Source organism: Colobus angolensis, unplaced genomic scaffold (genome assembly GCF_000951035.1).
Source record: "Colobus angolensis palliatus isolate OR3802 unplaced genomic scaffold, Cang.pa_1.0 Scaffold154, whole genome shotgun sequence".
NCBI classification, from domain to species: domain Eukaryota; kingdom Metazoa; phylum Chordata; class Mammalia; order Primates; family Cercopithecidae; genus Colobus; species Colobus angolensis.
This window is the reverse complement of record NW_012114644.1, coordinates 2,563,121-2,584,164: the sequence shown is the minus strand read 5'-3', so window position 1 is coordinate 2,584,164 and position 21,044 is coordinate 2,563,121. Positions and strand designations below refer to the sequence as shown.

Here is a 21,044-nt window from a genome sequence, read left to right as displayed (position 1 = left end):
CAGTTTTCATCATTTGTAGTTTTTTAGTAAAATCACTATAAGGGACCACTTCCTCACTCAACTTTCTCTTGCCTTAATGTATGCAGTACTTAGATTTTATTCCTTCTCTGTTTACTCTTTTTACGTTTCCTTAGCAGATTCAGCCTCCTATGCCAGTTGGTGAAATTCAAAATTCCGCAAGCCTTAATTCTAGGACTCATCTCATCTTCCTCTCCTGTCTTTTTCCACATGTATCCACTACTTGGTCGATTGTATCTAATATGACATCAAAAAATCTACATGTTTAGCTTTGATCTCCCCTCTGAACTCCAGACTTAGATATATAACTTCATAATACAGATCCATTTGAATGTTCCTCATGTGTCCCCAACTCACTAGGTATACTTTCTCCCCTAAAATTTGATCTTCTTTCAGTTTTTTCCCTCTGTCAGTAATGCTGAAGTTTAAACCAGAAACCAAGGACTTTTTCAACCTAAACCTCTTCTTTACTTTTAATATTTTAATAATTACCAAGTATTATGAATCTCTCTCTCACACACACACACACCCCTTGAGTTTCTGGATATCTTTCCTTCTCCAACACCATCTCCAGAGTCCAAGTACTGTTTCCTTAGACTGATGCTATGTGCTTGTAAGTGGTCTTTCTACATCATAGTCTTAGTGATCCCTTCAAAATGCAAATCTGATTTCATCATCCATATCCAATCTGCTTTGTAATTGCCTTCACTTCTCACTGCTCCTATGATTAGGGCATATTTTGTTCTTGCATGTTAACTATGAAACCTGGACCCTTGTCAGTGTCTAAAATTGTGCCTATTGCATAAAAGTAATTCAATACATATATTTTATTTTACTTATTTATTTTTATTTTATTTTTAAATTTTTTAATAATTTCAACTTTTATTTTAGATTCAGGAGATACATGTGCAGATTTGTTACATGGATACATTATGTGATGCTGAGATTTGAGATACAGTTGACCACGTCACCTAGGTAGTGAGCATAATCCCCAGTACGTTTTCAACCCTTGCCCCCCTCATCTTCTGCCCTTGGTAATCCCTAGTGTCTGTTTTTTCTATCTTTATGTCCATTAGTACTCAATATTTAGCTCACATTTATGTCTGAGAATGTGCAATATTTGGTTTTCTGTTCCAATGTTAATTCACTTAGGATAATGCCCTCCATCCAGCTGCATCCATGTTGCTGTAAAATACATGATTTTGTTCTTTTTTTATGACTATGTAGTTTTCTATGGTGATACACGTATTTTAAATAAGAGTAACTTTGCTCTGTGAAAGCAAAAATTGCACTGGGAAAGGCTAAACCAACAAGGAAGACTTCTATTCCAAAAACGAAGAGAGAGATCAGAACTCAATCTCTAAACTGGGCTGAAACTCTGGAGAGTTTTAAAGGATGGGTTGGGAGTTTTTAAGAGTGAAAGAGTTTTTAACAACATTTGGGTGGATATGGGGGATTATGACCGTATGTGTTTGCTAATTGGGTTTGTCCAAAGGGTATATAAACTTTCTCATATCTTTGTCACAGAAAGTAGTTTTACAACTTGGAACAAGGGACCCTCTGTCTGAAGTTATGTTTCTACCTTTCCACGGAGACTGGAAGATAAAGATGCCTCCTTTTTTTTTTTTTTAATATAATTATACTTTAAGTTCTAGGGTACATGTGAACAACATACAGGTTTGTTCCGTATGTATACATGTTCCAGGAGATGCCTCCTTTCTTGATGATTACCTGTCAAAGGGTTGGCTCCAGGTCCTTTAGAAAGACAGTCTGGTGTTGAAAAACTGCCAAGAGCCTTTAAAAAAGATTTACATTTAAAAGGGACAAATAAAGAATTTACAATTACAAGAACTCTGAAGTAAATTATCTACAAGAAGGAAGGGAAAATACCCTGATGCTTAGACTATCTGAATCACATAAAGGACTGAGTGAGTTTAAGATGGGGCCTGGAGGTCGGAAGGATCCTGTCCCAAGTTTAAAAAGCTGAGGGAAGGCTTCAAGTCACCTTCATTACTCCTTATTTATTTTGCTATCATTTTCTAGGACTCTGTTCCTTAACTCATGGTGCCCCAGCCAAAGAATACTTTCTTCAGTTATCCCTCCTATCAAGTTCATATCCAAGATAGCATTTCTTGAGTGCTTTCTCTCATATTAGAGAGTTCTTGATGTTCTAAATGCATGAGAATGCATTTTGAGTTTTTGTTTTGTTGCATTTGTAAAATATTTCTTACCACTTTGAGGATCATTTATGCCATTCTGTTTGCTTTAGTCTTTATATTTTCAGCTGGAGGCTGTACTCAAATATCTGGTTATCCTTGGCTGTTTGATCATATTTAATAGATTTTAAAAGGCTCACTACAAACTCTAGGTGCTTACTCAAAGCTGAAAAACTGAGTTTCACTGTGGAGTATGTAGTGGGTAATTTAGTTAGAAAAATCCATGAAATGTATATTTAGATAGAGTTGGTGTAGTGCACTGATTAAGATTATGCACCTTGTAGGTAATCTTCTCATGTTTGAGTCATGGTTTTGCCAGTAGGTAGCCATGTAATTGCAGGCAAATCATTAACATCATTGTGTTTTGGTTTTCTTGTTTATAAAAGGGGTATGAAAATTCCTACATATTTTTATAAAAATTAAAAATTTTAATATTTGTAAATGATTTTACAAATATTATTATTTGTCTGACACATACTAAAATGTATATATGTGACAACTTTTTATTATTACTATTAATACTATCGATTTTGCTTGAAAAAAATTTCTGTTCTTTCTGGAGGAAGTATACGAATCAAGACAGGCATAAGGCTGACTGGTCTGCACATTGGTTATGGATTTCAACTTATTTTTTCTGGTTTTAATATGGTCTTCCCTGGCTCAACTGTCCAGCATGCTCTTGCTTCCACCCAGAGATTAAAACCTCTAGTCCCTGCTTGGGTGGGATGGGGGAGTCATCATTCTATTCAGAGACAGGCTGTAACAATCTAACTGTTTTTTAAAACATCCCTTCAATAAATTCTACTTTTTTTAAACCCATGTTTATTTTGGCTTGGAAAGGCGTGTAGAACTGACTATCTCCGGACATTTGTGGAGAGAGGGTGTATTCTAAAGTTACCCATTTCCTGGTAGGTGATCAGCAGATAATCATATTTCTTAAATTGGGCTTTCATATTTATTATGAGAATTAAAACACTTTGGGTGATTTTTCTATCTAAATATATTTTGCCATCTAAGTAGAAATACTTAGAGAAATGAAAAATCAGTGCTGGAAAGTATTTCAATAATTTTAAGTGAGTATGTGTTTTGTAAACTTATTATACCAATTAACTTAGTACTGTAGATCAGATATTTCAAATGTGAAATAATATGATAATTCATAGTAATTTAATATTAAACTATCTATATTTGTAAAGGATACAGTAGCAACATTTCTGAAAGCTGCTTGGTTTTCAGTTGTGATTAAAAAAAAAAGTTCGATGTGTTTACCACATGGATTACAGCAAAATATTCACAATGAATGAATTAATGCAATATTATAAAATATAATTATCTTGGCCATGCATGGTGGCTCACACCTGTAATCCCAGCACTTTGGGAGGATGAGGCAGGCATGTTCAGTGTTTCACTGCAGAGCAAAGGTTTGGATTTCTACCCAGTCTTAGCTCTGATTCTGTCCTTGTCTTTATAGAGCACTCATTGTACCTTTTTCTTTTTCCTAATAAATCATAAGGTACTTATTTCCATTTTATTGTTGAAACAGTGCCAGGAATTTTCTCTGTAATATTGTGGGCCTGCCTTGTAGTGGAAATAGTGGTAATATCACATTTATTTCTTTGTACATGTAGAAATAAAAGCACACTTAAACTGTACAAAAAAGTCCATATCTATTTGCTTGAAGAGTTTTAACTTTTTATGATCATGCAAGCAGTATGATGAATATCCTTCCTGTGTTTATAACTTCAGGATTATTTGTGATATTTGTATAATAATAAAATGATGATAAGGGTTTCACATATGAACTTTCCAGGAGCAGATGCTAACGTTTTTCCTGTTTATGTTTTACCAGGACCTTCTGAACAAAACCTATTTTCTTATTTTAGTAATGAAATTCTGGTAAAGCCCTACTCATAATTTTCAGTTGGATATAAGCACTATTCAATTGTATTGGTCCAGGAATCTTTAGTTATTTAGTAGCCCTGAAGAATAGATTTCTGAAGTCCAACTTAAAGAAGTTCTGAGGTGATCAAATTTTTTCTCAGTGGAAATGTAGACATCTTTATTTGTAACATCCTTATTGGTAACACATTCTGCTCCTCTCTTCAACCTATATTTTTTTGTGTGTATCCCTGGGGGTTAATGTAGCATCTGTGTTATGTTAACCCAAATTGGGGGAAAACAAACAAACTCTTGTAGTCTTACAGTTTCAATCTGAGTGCAGTGTTTCTCTCTTCTATATTTGTTGTTAAAGAGATGTTGACAAATATGGAATACTCAGGTAAGAGACAAGAACAAGAGAACAAAGAACAAGAATATAAATCATTTATTTTCTATTGTATGTATAACTTTCTATGATTTACTGAGATGCGTTTCTAAACATTAAGATTTAAAAAATATATTTGTTAAATAAATCTATACTATACCTAGAAATATGATGAGAAATTGCTATGAGAAACTCATTATACAGATTCAGATTTTTTCGGTATATATATATCCCTTAAAAATGATATTGTTTAAGACGGTACAAGTAAAATAAATGTAGTCCATTGTGTCTAAACATTATAGGACCACATGGAAACTAAGGAATATCTTTCTTATGACCACCTTATATTTATTTTCTTCAGAAATCAAAAATCTCCACGTATGACAAAATGTGGGCCTTTATGAGTAGCAGAAGGCAGTCAGTGTTGGTCAAAAGTAATGAAGAAGGAATCCAGCGAGTCCTCACCTCTGATTATGCTTTCCTAATGGAGTCAACAACCATCGAGTTTGTTACCCAGCGGAACTGTAACCTGACACAGATTGGTGGCCTTATAGACTCCAAAGGTTATGGCGTTGGCACTCCCATGGGTAGGTTATATGTCAGCTATTTGTTCTTTGTTCATTAATCTGAGTTGCTGTAAGACAGGGGTAAAACAGTGTTTCCACATATGCCATTAGGAATTTTGTTTTAACCAAATGCATCCTGCTACCCCTCTGTGACTGTATAAAAGCAGGTTATAAATTTGTATAAAAGCAGGTTATCAATATATTCTTCTAAATAGGTAAGTCAAAAAAGGAAAAATTAATTTCTATCAGAATGGTCAGTGGATATTTTTACTGTATCAGTGTTGAAAAACCCACAGCATAACCTAGCTAACTTTCTCTTTTCAATCTTAAATTCAAAAAATGTTTTATGAGTACACTAAAGTTTTTGTAACAATTTACTTTTTTAAATCTGTGGCTTATGAATACAGTATTTGACTTAGAGAGTTAACTCAAATAAGTGAGGCATAAATGGCTCTCATGAATATTATTAGAATTGTTTTACTTAAAAGAAGGTACAAACAGCAGACTATTTACCAATGCTGTATCTAGAATACTTAACACTGAGGATTATTTTTAACGTCCTCCTTCTTTCATATGGCAAATTATTTTTAATCAAAATAATCAAATGAGATAATGAATTGTAATTTCCAGAAAACAATAATAAAAATCTTGATTATATATATGCAAACATATATGAATATATATATGTTTGTGCTGTAAGTAAATATATAAAACATTACAGTACATATGCACGTGTGGTGGACAAAATAATGGCTTCCCAGAGATGTCCATGTCTTAATCCCCAGAACCTTTGAATATGTTACTTTATAGCAATATACTTTGAATATAGCATATACTTTGAATATGTATCATAGCAAAAGGTACTTTGCAAATGCGATTAAGTTAAGGATCTTGAGATGTGGAGGTTTTCCTGGATTAACCATATGGGTCCAAAGTAGTCACAAGAGCCCTTGTAATAGGGAGAGTATAGGGTCGAGTCATAGTTAAGATGTGATTTTGACGGGATGTGAGAGAAAGAGACAGGGACAAAGAGAAACAGAGAGAGAGAGAAGAAGAGAAGGGGAGAGGAGAGGAGAGGAAAGGAGAGGAGAGAAGAAGAGAAGGGGAGAGGAGAGGAGAGGAGAGGAGAGGAGAGGAGAGGAGAGGAGAGGAGAGGAGAGGAGAGGAGAGGAGAGGAGAGGAGATCTGTAGATATTACTTGTTGGTACTGAAGATGGAAGAACAAGCCATGAGCCAAGAAATGCCAGGTGACCTTTAGAAGAAATACAGTCCTTCAGAGGCATCACTTTTAGGACTTCTGACATCTAGAACTGTGAGATAATAAATTTTGTATTGTTTTAAGTCACTAAGTTGACGGTAATATTTTAGAGTAGCAACAGGAAAAGAATTGTAGAGAGAGAAAAAAGTAATAGCATATTTTATTTACATCAATGTACTTTTTGAAAGAAAGGGGAAAACATATTCATGATTTATCACGGTAGTAACTAATAATGCTATACATGTTTTGGACCTTAACTTCTGCAAATTTGTCAATGACTTGGTTAAAACCAATCATTGCTTTCTGGCAACTCTGAAATGTCTAGGAAGTCAAATAATTTTCTGCCAAAAAAATCAATATTAAATCACATTACATATGGAAAATCATCTGAAATTTATTAGGATTTAAAATAGCTTGAATTAGTTTCGACAAAATTTTGAGATACTAATTCTTGCATTTATATAGTAGAGTCATAACAAAGAATAATTGTGCAGTCATTTTAGAAATGAAAAAAAATAAACTTGAGTTCTTACTCCCAAAATAGGCAAGTGTAGCTGAGTCCATACAATTGAGGGGTAAATGGTATAACTGCAATTTTCCAGTTCTATTTCTGGGTAGAATACAATGCTTATTAAGGAATTAAAGATAAATATTTGCTAATTTCAAAGTCAATAAAAGCTCAGTTGTTAAAACTCAAAAATAATTGTTTAGAACTTAGACCAACAAAAGACATTTTAAAGGAGGAATATTTTATCTTTTACATGTTTTAGACTTCCCAGTACATAACGATACTGATGCTACTGTTTTTAAATTCTCCACAGAAAATAGACTCCCACCAGGGAAAGGCTTCCTCAGGCTTTGTCCCTGTTATTCCAATATTATGTACAAATTCAACATTGGGCAATTAATTTTAATATACTATAAATGTATTAAAATGATTGCGTGTTCACAATTATATTGCTGATAAACATTTTTTTACTTCTCAAAATGTGTTAAATTATACTTTTATTTCCAGTAAGGCTTTGGTTTATTGCCTTAGCTCTGTGTAACGGGAGTACTCAAATCTTGGCATTCTGCATGGTTAGGTCAGTTATGGATCTTTCCCTCAGTAAGAAATGCATGCTGAACCCAGAAACTTCATGAGTTACTGCACCAGTTATTTGGAATATGCGATGCACAACTTCTTTGACAATTTTTGAAATGTTTTTTTTCCTAGGAAAAATCATATGTTCTTAGAAGAAGAGGCTGATAATGTGCTGTGAATATCATATCATCATGCAGTATTCTGCACACTGATATTCTGAACTTATTCTTGTCACTACAGTGCTCTTGGAAAAGTAACTTGAAATTTATGGCCTCTAACTTTAATTTTTTTTTTTAAACTAGTAAAAGAAGAGGATTATATTATCTCAGGTCCATTTAAATGCTAAATAATTTGGCAAATAATGTACTTGATAGATTCTCAGAGTTTAGTCTAAATTAGGCTAGACCACATGGAGAAATATGGTTAGCTGATGTCTCAGAACACATTTAAAAAATCAGGCACACTCATAAAGTAGTTATGAGAGGTGGAAGCAGTGGTTTGCTAGGCTCCCATCATCCTGTAGTTTCATCTGGGAAGAGCTGAAATAAATGAACACATTTTTTAGTGTTATCTCTGAAAGGAGTGAGACTCATATATTGCTACCATTTTCTCTGGGTTTGCATTGTCTGGATAAGACTCATATATTGCTACCACTTTCTCCTGGTTTCCATTGTCTGGATAAGGGCAAGATTATTTGTCTCTCTTTTGCTGTTCATTGTTTCAACCACTGTCACACTCTGCATTTCTCAACTGGGAAATTAGCATTTGCCTTTTATGTTACCATTGCTGAAGCATGCTGAAAATGATATTAGTGTGTTAATGTATTTACTTATTTTTAAAATTGTGTGTAATTATAAACAAAAAAAGGAATTTATTAAGGTGTGAAAAATATTCCTTGAGGTTCTTACGCTTTCTCAGCGAGAGTTAATGAGAATAGCTATATTCAAAGCAGAGCAATATGGGCTAAGGTTCTGCAAAATTCAGATTAGTTCCAGACGTTCCCCAGGCTTTTTAATTTATATATTCAGGAGCTATAATCCACAGTGAAAATTTCACCTTTAGTAATATACTATATGTAATCAAAGAGAGGAACTTCCTTTTCTTTGCTTTTATTATTTCTCAGATTTTGAGATATTTTCAAGAAAGCCTATGTAGTTTGGTGAGGAGAAATATTATGAGTCTTTTTGAGTGGGAAATCAGAAAAAAATTTAAAAATTGTACATACATCCACCCGTGCCCCATTTCCCCCCAAATTCATACATTCTCTTCTTAGCCTGCCACGCTACCTTCTAATTGATTCGTTTAGGGACCTCACCACCACCATTCATCACTCTGAGTGTGATAGTTACTGCCCAAAGTGTGCTGTGAGATCGCTGAATGACTCAGAATAAGCTATTTAATTAAGGAAGTTCTGTTTACACAAAAATACCTTAGTGGAGCAATCAACAATGATGTGAAGGTAAATGCTAAAGAAGCTTAAGCAAGTTTAATTAAGTCTGGAGTGACATTAAATTCCTTTCATAATTTTCCTGATTGCAGCAACGTTATTTTAATGTGGCATTTACTGTATGGTAGATTTTTGAAGTTGCAGGAGACCTTACTCGGTACATTAACCGAACTTCTTATTTCATTCAAAACAATATTTTTAAAAGCTCCGAGTGAGTTAAAAGCAAGGAGCAAAATCATGGCAGTTTCATTAAGGAATGTCTAAATTGTGTGAGCACGTGCCGTCTTGTCTCTTATTTCACCATAGGTGATTATCTATTTATCTGAACTGGGAACATTTCTCCTCCTTAATGGCATTTTTGGCTGCATTGCTTCTCTCCTGACTGACCGTACTTAAAAGCCTTCTTGGTTTCTCTTTTTCAAATGTTGAATGCATATTACACTTTGAGGACTAGGCAGACTCAGCAGTCCATGAGCTGGTAGGAAAGCAGCAGTCTAGAAAAAATCCATTAGGGCCAGTTGGTGTTATTTTGCTTTGCTTTATGCAATTTGGTAGAAATATTATAAAATGACTGAAGGGTCTCACTAAGATGATTTCTATTTTTAGCAATGAGTAAGTGACCTCTTTCTTTCATGTATTAGTTCCTCACAACTTTAATAACAAGCAATGTATGTGGCAGCTGAAAAAGGGATGGAATTGTGCTCATGTCTGTGCATATTATTGATAACGTAATTTTCTGTAATTTCAGTTGTTTCTATTTTACTTGTGGGATTCAATCAATAGTGAATTCCAGTCAGTGAGTGTATAATTATTTAAAAGTCAGTGAGTATTTCTGTGAACAAAACCTAAAATAAATTAGTCATATAATAGTTAGAGAATTACTGAAATACAAACTATACATGAGGAATGTAAAGATGAAGTGGACATATTTACAATGCCCTTTAATACGAAGATAAAATTTAAAGATAATTTTAGTCACACACAAATACGTTTTATTTCTCTCATATTTACTGATTTAATTAGAAATATTAGGGTGTATTTTATTTAGTAATTAACTTTAATGTTACCTTTACAAGCTAATGCTTTAAAACAGTATTATCTATGAATATCCAAAAGCAGTAGTACTATTAATAATCCTCAAGTAACTTTTATCAAATTATAATGTACTTACCCATAATTAGCCTAAAATAAAAATGTAACAATGGGTTATATTATTGACTTTTTATGGTAGACGTGCACCACTTTGGCGTATAAACAAAATGAAATTTCCTTTTTTTACTTCTATTTTCTAATATTAAATGCATAAGATACACTGTTTTTTTTTATTTCTCATGATTTGGTGAGATAAGAGATGTAGAATTGGTACTGGTGGAGGTATGTTGTTTGTTTGAGGCAGATGCTAATGTTTGTTAAAATGGAAATCAGTATGAGAAGAATGTTGTTCCCTGTTTTATTCACCATTCATCCATTTCTAAAATTCTCAATTTATCATATAATAAGTACTGTAATAGTCATCATTATAGATGCATAAAATTGCCAGCCTTCAGACTTTCAGCTTTACTGAAATAAATGAATACATTTGTCTTCATTAGTTGAACATAATGCAGAAAAATTGATGCAAATTATTCATCTTTCTGCAGGTCAATCCTTCCATTAAAATGCATTCTGTTTTCCCTTTGCATAAGCAGCACAATTTTAATATTTGAAGTGATTTTGCAGGGCTACATCTAGATCTAATAATTTTCAGAGACAGAATTAAAAAAAAAAACAACTCAAATTGCACCTGTTCAATCTGTACATTCCTGGCATATTTGTTATAGTCTAGATGACATGTCACTGAAAACATGAGAATCTCAATAAGTTATGCCTTATCCACAGACATCATCAACAGGCTGCATGCTACAATCTAGGAGGCTTCAAGAGGGAATTTGATGAATTGTGAGCACCACTGTGAACAACCGTCATTAACATTGTAAATGTTGACCAAATGGTACCCAAACAATGCAGAAATGGATAATTCTCATAAAACAGAGTTCTGACAGATTTTATATGCAAAGATTGGACCTTTTAATTCATTTAATGTTTTGTACTGATTAGTCCAAGACCATGACTTCGAATTTTACTTTAGATTAGTTAGCCACAGACTGTCAGACTATGTCAGACAGTTGTCCTTGGGTTAGCAGAGGTGGGTAAAACCAATGAGTCACTCTTATTAGAAAAAAGTAGTCAAATGTTTGTTCTAAATACCAAAGCCAAATGCTTTGCATTTGCTGACGCTCATGTGACAGACATACTCTTAACATGTTGCACGGAGTCTGTGGCCTTTGTAGTCAGATGACTTGTGTACAAATTTTAGTTTCACCTGGATGAAACCTGATGAAGTTACTGAGTCCCTACTACACTTAGTGTCCTCATGTACAAGTAGATACAACCATGTTCACATAATTGGATTGTGATAAATATCGATCATATTGTATTTATAGTATTTGAATCAGAATATGTAGCATAAAGAATTTTAAAGAAATGTTTTGATCACTTCTAATATGAGGTTATAGAAAATTTTAAAAAATGAAAAGTGTTTTGAAGAAATGTTCTCTAATAATTAAAAGAATATGTTAGTGGTCTCTACTTTTACATTTTTAGAAATGTCTTGTCTTTATGTATTTAGAGATATTAAATATATAGCAGTGAAAGCAGAGTATTAGTATGACCCATTGTTAACCAATTGGAAACCTGTTTCTAATGAAACCTACCTGGGATTTTATCATCAGCTAATCAGTATATTGTAATTTGATAACTATCATTTTGTGGGAAGAAAGTGATTGATATCTACTGTATAAAGCTAAGAAAATTCCTATCATAGGGCATTACCTAAACAAGCAAAATGATTTTCCATTTCTAAACATGTCTTGAGTTTTTAGTAAACAGAGCTCAAAATGTATTAGAAGTATCATCTCTAAAGACATGTTTAGTAAACAATCTGTTTAGTAAACAGAGCTCAAAATGTATTAGGAGAAAAATCATCTTTAAAGGCATGTATACTTTCTTTACATTTGACCAATCTACAAGAATGTTATTACTCTATCCTGCTTAGCTCTGTAAAATAATGAACATAAAATATAAATATAAATAATATTTCTTTTTTAGAAGACAGACATGGAAAAACAAATTTGACATAAAATAGAGAAAATGCAATATTAGACATAAACAAATGCCTGTTATTAGTGCAGGGACTTAGGTAGGTGGAGCTTAGTGAGACCAAAGCAGACAGGTCAAATTGCAAAAGGGACTTAAGCAATGCTTAAAGGATGGGTAGTTCACTGTCTTGAAAAAAAAATATTTTTTCTTCCAACTTTTGGGTTCTTGATGATTAATTAGGTAATGATTTAATATAAAATGATCTAACTCTTATAATTAATTCCTTGGAATTTTACATTAGATTTGGAACAAAAGCATAATGTAAGGAAATCAAACTATTTCTAACACTATTCTAATGATTACTATGCTGATGCCAAAATCGTAAGAATGGTAGGGTTTATAGGATAAAATTATTTCTATTTTCATACTTAGTGTTAGAGTTTCATGGTTTAATACTCAAGAAATATGACAGCAAATCTATTTCATCAGTCACTTTTAACTAATATATAGGAAATATGTCAGAACCAGTAAAAATAGTTGGCTGTTTCATTACAGGTTGATAACATTCTCTTTTTCACAAGTTAGAGGATATACAGAATATTAATAAAAGGCAACTGTCTAATACAAAATAGTCTATAATTTGAATTCTTCGTTGATGCATTTTATATGCCATATATAAACATCTCCCTTTATGATCTTAGGTACCTGAGTATTCTTCTGCGTATTCTATAAATATTCCTTCAAGTAGAATGTGTTTATATTATTTTAAAAAATTATTGTAAGCTAAACATTTGTGATGTATATATTTATGACATAAAAGTGACATTGTGATTTATGAATACAATAAGGAATGATTAAATTAAGCTAATTAGCATATCAATCACCTCAGATGCTTATCTTTTTTATGGTGTCAACATTTGAAATGTATTAGAATTTTTGAAATGTACAGTACACTGTTACTAATTATATTCACCATGTTGTGCAATAGATTAAAAAAGACCCTATTCCTCTCGTCTGAGATTTTGTACCCTTTGACCATCATCTCCCCATTTCTGTTAACACTCCAGTCTCTGCTTTCTGTTTCTATCAGTTCAAATGTGTTAGATCTCACATGTAAGAGAAAATATGTTATATCTGTCTTTCTGTGCCTGGCTTCTTTCATTTAGCATAATATTCTCTTGTTTCATCTAGGTTGTCACAAATGACAGAAGTTTCATTATTGTGTAGGGCTGAATAGTATTCCATTGTGTCTATGTATACTGCATTTTCTGTATTCTCTGATTCATTATAAATATAATGTTGATCCTATAACTTGGCTATTGTGAAAAGTGCTGCAATGAGTAATGGAGTATGGACATCTCTTTGACAAATCTTTGATTTCATATCTTTTGAGTAAATACATAGAAGTAAAATTGATGGATCTTATGCTAATTTTACTTTTAGTTTTCTGAGGAGCCTCCACACTGTTTACCATGATGGTTGCACTAATTCACATTCCCATCAACAGTATGTAAAGGTTTCCTTTTCTCCACACCAATACTGGTTATCTTTTGTCTTTTTTTGTTATAGCTATTCTAACTAGTGTGAGGTGATAGGTCATTGTGGTTTTAATTTGCATTTCCCCAATGATTAACAATGGTGAACTTTTTCTCATATATCTGTTAGCCATTTGTATGTTTTCTTTTGAGAAATGTCTATTCAGGTCCCTTACTCATTTAAATAATTTTTTCTTACTATTCAGTTGTGTGAGTTCTTAATATAATTTTGATTTAACACCTTATTGGGTGTGTGGCTTGCAAATATTTTCTCACAATCTCTAGGTTGTCTCTTCACACTGTTAATTTTTTTCCTTCTTTTGTAGAAGTTTTTAGTTTGATGCAATCCCATTTGTCTATTTTTGCTTTTGTTGCCTGAACTTTTGGGTTCAAATTTAAAAAATACTGCACAAATCAATGTTGTATAGCTTTTGCCCTATGCTTTCTTCTAGTACTTCTACAATTTCTGACCTTACTTTTAATTCTTTAATGCATTTTGAGTTGATTTATGTATATGGTGTGAGAAAAAGACCAAATTACATATTCTGCCTGTGGATATCCAGTTTTTTCAATGCCGTTGTTTGAAGAGACTATTATTTTCCATTGGGTGTTCTTGATAGTTTTGACAACTGACCATACATGTGTGGGTTCATTTCTGCACTCTCCATTCAGTTACATTGGTCAATGTGTCTATTTTTTCTTGGGAGGAGGGCAGTACCATGCTATTTTGATTACTATTGATTTGCAGTGTAATTTGAAATCAGATATTGTGATGCCTCTAGCTTTATTTTATTTTATTTTGCTCATTATGGCCTTGAGTATTAGGCTTTTTTGTGATTTCACATATCTGTAGGATTGCTTTCCTATTTTTTATGAAAAATTACATTGGAAGTTTAATAGAGCTTGCATTAAAACTGTGGATAGCTTTGGGTAGGAAGAATTTTTTATTTTTTATTATTATTTTTTTTGAGACAGAGTCTTGCTTTGCCACCCAGGCTGAGGTATATTGGTGTGATCTTGGTTCACTGCAACCTCTGCCTTCCGGGTTAAAGCAATTCTCTTTCCTCAGCCTCCTGAGTAGCTGGGATTACAGGCTCGCACCACCATTTCCGACTAATATTTGTATTTTTAGTAGAGATGGGGTTTCACCATGCTGGCCAGGCTGGTCTCGAACTCCTGACCTTGTGATCCACCCACCTTGGCCTCCCAAAGTGCTGAGATTACAGGCATGAGTCACTGGGCCTGGCCAGGAAGAAAATTTTTAACAATATTAATTCTTCCAGTCTATGAACATAGATATCTTTCTACTTGCTGTGTTCTCAATCTCTTTCAGTAATGGTTTAGAGTTTTCAGTTTAATGCCTCCTTTTTCTTTCTGATTTTGTTTGAGTCTCCTCTCTTTTTGCCCTTAGTCTAGTAAAAGGTTTGTCTATTTTGTTTACTTTTTTAAAGAAGTGACTGTTGGTTTTACTGATTTTTTTTTTCTATGGTTTTTCCATTCTCTGATGTATTTCTGTTCTGATCTTTATTATTTACTTCCGCTAACTTTAGGGTTTAGTTTGTTCTTCCTTTTCTAGCTCTTTGAGGCATAATGTCAGGCTATTTGGGATCTTTGTTCTTTTTAAGTACAGACATTTGTTGCATAAAGTTCCCTCGTAGAACTGCATTTGCTGCATTCTGTAGGTTTTGATATATTGTGTTTCTATTGTCATTTGTTTCAATATATTTTTTAATATTCCTTTTGATTTTTTATTTGACCTACTACTTGTTCAGGAGCATGTTGTTTAATTTCTACATACTTGTCAATTTTCCAAGATTTCTCTTGTTATCAATTTCCATTTTCATACTGTTGTGGTCAGAAACAATACTACCTATAATTTCAACCTTCTTGAATTTGTTAAGATTTGTTACATGGCCTAAACTATGCCCTGTCTTGGAGAATGTTACATGTAAAGTTGAGAAGAGAGCATATTCTACTGCTCTTGAATGGAAAGTTCTATATATGTTTGTTAGGTTCATTCCATATAAAGTTTTATTAGTCCATTTGCACACTGCTATAAAGAACTACCTGAGACTGGGAAATTTATGAAGAAAAGAGTTTTAATTGACTCGCAGTTCTGAAGGCTTAACAGGAAGCATGACTAGGAGGCCTCAGGAAACTTACAATCATGGCGGAAGGCTAAGTGGAAGCAAAGACCTTCTTCACATGGTGGCAGTGGGCACAGGTTCAGGGGAGAAGTGTCACACTTTTAAACCATCAGATCTCGTGAGCACTCACTCACTATCACAAGAATAGCATGGGGGAAATCTGCCCCCATGATCCAATTACCTCCTACCAAGTCCCTCCCTAAAATGTGGGGATTACAATTCTACATGAGATTTGGGTGGGGACAGAGCCAAACAATATCAAAAGTGCAGTTCAAGCCCAGTATTTTCTTGTTAATTTGCTATCTGGTTGAATTACCTGTTAATAAAAAAGTGGGGTATTGGTGCCTTCTACTATTATTTTAATTTCTTCTTTCAGCCCATTAATATTTGCTTTATCTATTTAGGTGAATCAATATTTGGTGTATATATATTTACAATTATTGTGTCCTCTTGATGTATTTACTCCTTTATCATTAAATAACGACCGTCTTTGTCTCCTATCAGTGTTTTTCACTTGAACTCTAAGTATAGCCATCCCTGCTGACTTTTGGTTATCATGTTCATGGAATACCTTTTCCATCACTTCACTTTCAGCTATGAATACTCTTAAAGCTAAAAATAATGTCTTATATGCAACATACAATTTGATCTTTTTAAAAATACATGGAGCCACTGTATGTGTTTTGATTGCAGAATTAATTTACATTCAATGTTATTATTGATAGGTAGCAACATACTCTTGCAATTTTTATTCATTGTTTTTTAAATAAAGCATTATTTTAGCTTGCATTTCTTTTATGACATATGATATGGAGCATCTTGTCATATGTTCTCTTGGTATTTGTGTATTTCCTTTGATGAGGTGTCTCTTAAGGTCTTTGGACCATTTTTTAGTAGGATTGTTTATTATGATTGTGTTTTAAAAGTTATTTGCATTTTTAACTAATTATTTATTAGGTATGTCTTTAGAAAAAAATTTTTATTCTCTTGATACTAGATGATTTTTAACCTCTCTTCTCTCACTTCTACATCAATAGTGTCATATATAGTTGGGTAAATTCTTCCGTGGCCCTTATATCTTGTACCTCATCCTATCCTCTCAATCTAGAAGAAATGAACAAAATGGATTTGAGATGCTCTCACTATCATTTTCCTTTTCTATGTACACCTTTCCAAAACTGGAATGTAGATGGAAAGAGAAGAGAGAGAAGAAAAAGGTAGCAAAAGTAAAAGAAGAATTATCATTCTTACTCCTCTTATCAAATATAAGTAATCTTTTTTGCTTACCTTTCTTGAAGACTAATTTATTATAGTTTCATCTGTCACATAATTCTGTAACACATTCCCCTTTTTATTTGTAAAAGCTTGCTAAATTTTACATATTCTTTGTTACACTGAAAGCTCTAGGAGGGCAGGTGTCATGGTTATATTGTTCACTATTATATACTTAGAATCTCACAGCTGTGCTAAGTAATATTTATGTACTTAACAATTAATAGTGAGACTATAGGGGTAAAAATTGATTCATATGTGGTCCTTGCCATTAGGACACTCATATTATCATCTTAATGGAGAAAAAGATACTTTAAAAATTGAAATATTATATACCAAATACTATATAGGAATATCTGAAAATGTGCTATGGTTCCAAAAGAGAGAGATACTATATATGTCTGTGGTAGCCTAGGGAAAGTTTGTAAAGAGATGAAAAGGTCAGCATAAGAAATTTATCTTGATGAGAGAAAGTTCAACCAGAAAATTAAAGAAAGAGTGAAAAAAGGTCAACCCAGGCAGAGGGAAACCCAACTTGTTTGTATTGTTGTCAGGTTAGATGTAGGGAGGAGAGGATAAATTCAGAAAGGAAGTGATATGGTTTGGCTCTGTGTCCCTACCCAAATCTCATCTTGAATTGTACCCCCATAATCCCCATGTATTGTGGAAAGGAGTTGTTGGGAAACAATTGAATCATGGGGGTGGTTCCCCATACTGTTCTCGTGGTGGTGATAAGTCTCATGAGATCTGATGGTTTTATCAGGAGTTTCTGCTTTTGCATCTTTCTCATTTTTCTCTTGCTACCACCAGTTAATAAGTGTTTTTCACCTCCCACCATAAATCTTAGGCCTCCCCAGTCATGTGGAAGTGTAAGTCCAATATAACCTCTTTTTATCCCATCTTGGATATGTCCCTATCAGCAGCATGAAAAGAGACTAATACAGGAATCTTGAGATAAGTAAAAGAAAGGGATTGTGTGACATAGTTAATAATTAGTATTTTATCTGATATCTCAAGAGCACCACTACAAAATTTTCAGCAAGGTAGTGATTGAACAGATATCCAATGTGAAAAGGTTATTAGGTATCAGAAAGATTGGTTCACTTTTATCTGACACCATTTTGGGATTAAAATGTTATGGATTGATACGTTTTTAAAGATGAAATTACTCTTTTTGTGTCTTTATCATTTTTGCTCATGAATTTCTTATACTTCTATAAAATTAAGGCCTTTCAATGGTATTTCTCTGTATTAGTCCATTTTCGCACTGCTGATAAAGACCTACCTGAGACTGTGAAGAAAAATAGGCTTAATAGCCTCACAGCTCTATGTGGTTGGGGAGGTCTCACAATCACAGAGGAAGGTAAAAGGCACTTTTTACATGGTGGTGGCAAGAGAGAATGTGAAAGAAGCAAAAGTGAAAACTCCCTATAAAACCATCAGATCTCATGAGACTTATTCACTACCACAAGAACAGTATGAGCAAAACTACCCCCATTATTTAATTATTTCCCACCACGTCCCTCATAACATGCAGAAATTGTGGGAGTACAATTCATGATGACATTTGGGTGGGGACACAGCAAAACCGTAGCAGCCTTCGAAAGAAAATACAAGGAGTGATGACAGTAACTGCACCCGAGTTTAGCTCCTCTTAAAAGAAGGTTAGAAATGGGCCCACAAAGTGTTTAATTGTTACATAGTAATTGCTTAGCTTTATAGAAATATATTATAATTATTGGAGATAATTATAGATTATATACAATTACAGTTTGGCTAAATAATTCAAATTGCTGAAGATAAAATTATAAGAATGCATGACAAATTATTAGGTAATTATTATGTTACTTTATGTATACATGCATTCATTCAATAAATATTGTGTACATATTATGTACCAGGTATTATACTAACAAATGCCACCTCTGCTTATTGGGATAAATATATATTAATCAAATAATCACAGAAATTCTTTTTTAGTTTAAACTGAGCCAAGTCCTACAGAGGAAAAGAAAATAAAGAAAATGATGTCATGATATTGTATAATAGTATTATTGACTAAATAAAACATCAAACTAAAATATAGTGTTTAAATAGGCATAAGAATTTGTAAACTTTTTTGTCACCACATATTCTAGGCAGTCAATACAAGAAATATGAAATAAGTCTGCTTATGAACTCTATGTAGTCTATTAAATTTAATAAGAGCTTGAGAAGATGTGCAATACTAAAATTCTGACAGGATGTATTTTGACTAAAATTGATCATTTTTTGAATTCATTATGTTATTCATAAAACATTTCTTACTCTGTGATAGCACTTCATTAATGCTTAATGAAATAGGTGAGTAAAGGATGGTTGCTTACCTACCACTGACAAGTAGTCTGGTCTGGTCTTAAGCCAATATTTAAAGTGATTCATGTTTTTGGGTATATGTTTTGGAAACACTTATTGGACTAGACTTTTTCAAAATAGAGGAATAACTAAAGCATTATTATAATTTTTTGAGACAAGTCCCTGGAATGTTATATGATTAATGATTATGGTATAATCTCATACCCACAAAGCATGTAAATTAGTATATTTTAGATAATGCCTAATGTATTCAGGTAATGACAAGCTAGAAGAAATGTATTACACTGAAAAAGAGAACCTACAAAAAATACAAATTGATAAGCTGTGAGTTCACAATATGTAAGTTCAAAGGCAGAAAGGAGAGTACATAGAGTCAGACAGAAAAATCTAATGAAAGGGTAACATGTTTTCTTTGACACAGAGAACACATGTAATAACAATAGTAATTGTTATCTAACGTTATCTTACTTTACAATAAGTATTAATAGTAATTATTGTTTCTAAAGCAGTACAAATTGAATTTAAAAGAAAAGAATTTATGGGGACATTAATAAAAGAAGGGAAAAATTCTTCCCCAACAATAAATTTAAACATTATAAACAAGTATTTATTTTTTTCTGTTCTTTCCTTTAATAGATAGATGGAAGCCTTTATTTTGCTGATGTGTAATGTGAATATGCACGAGATATATTTGATATGTAGTATAACTCAAGATTATTTGTACAAGTAATCCTTTAAAAATCAAACATGTACATTTACCAAAAACAGAAGTGCACGTGGGAATAGCCAGTTTGATTGTAATGACTTTTAGAAGGAGATATATTATAAAAAGCAAGAATGATTTTGTTTCTGGCCCTTGTAACTGATTAAAGCATACAGAAGCTTGATTTGAAAGTACACAAACGTTTGAAAGGCTGAATGAGAGGTTTCCAGAATGTAAGATAATGCAATTTCAGCATGTTAAATATAAGATACATTGATTTCAGGATATATTTTTCAATATAGGATAATGTGATTTCAGTATGTACATTATTGGACAATTTGCTGTGCAACCTTTAAAGAAAAGTTATCAATCAACCAATAAGCCTCCCTCAGAATTAAAAGAAATGCTGACTGCATTTACTCTATTAGTTCTATATTATCTAGACGTAATGAAATAAGATAAAGAGAAAAATATTGGCATGTAAAATTCAGATTTTGTACAGGGTAGTAAAAGGGCAATAGAAGAAGTAAATCAACATATTGTGTACAATAGACTTAAACTTTAAACTTAAGTATTTAGAACTACGTGCGCATTTCATTCTACAAGTAAGGTTCTCAGAATGATAGAGAGGAAAGAAAGGAAGAAGAAAAAACAGGGGGAAAGGAAAGAATGATAGAAGGGGAGGGGAGAGAAGAGCAGGGGAGGGAAGTGGAAGTTAGGGAAGGAAGGGGAAGGGAACAAAAGAATAGGAAACAGGGCCCTGAGCACGGTGGCTCGGGCCTGTAATCCCAGCACTTTGGGAGGCCGAGGTGGCCGGATCACAAGGTCAAGAGATTGAGACCATCCTGGCCAACATGGTGAAACCCCCTCTTTACTAAAAATACAAAAATTAGCTGGGCATTGTGGTGCGTGCCTGTAATCCCAGCTACTCTGGAGTCTGAGGTAGGAGAATCACTTGAAACTGGGAGGTGGAGGTTTCAGTGAGCCGAGATGGCACCATTACACTCCAGCCTGGGTGACAAGAGCAAAACTCAGTCTCAAA

At 33.2% G+C, this 21,044-nt stretch overlaps 1 protein-coding gene across 2 annotated transcripts in view; it reads left to right on the top strand.

Moving 5' to 3' along the window:
- The window catches only part of GRIK2 (glutamate receptor, ionotropic, kainate 2), a 747,094-nt gene that overhangs the window by 700,928 nt on the left and 25,122 nt on the right, over positions 1 to 21,044 (top strand). For both annotated transcript variants that reach the window (XM_011936507.1, XM_011936508.1), the window contains one exon: positions 4,859 to 5,084. In XM_011936507.1, coding sequence (XP_011791897.1) covers positions 4,859 to 5,084 — 226 coding nt within the window. The remainder of the gene's footprint in view (positions 1 to 4,858; positions 5,085 to 21,044) is intronic.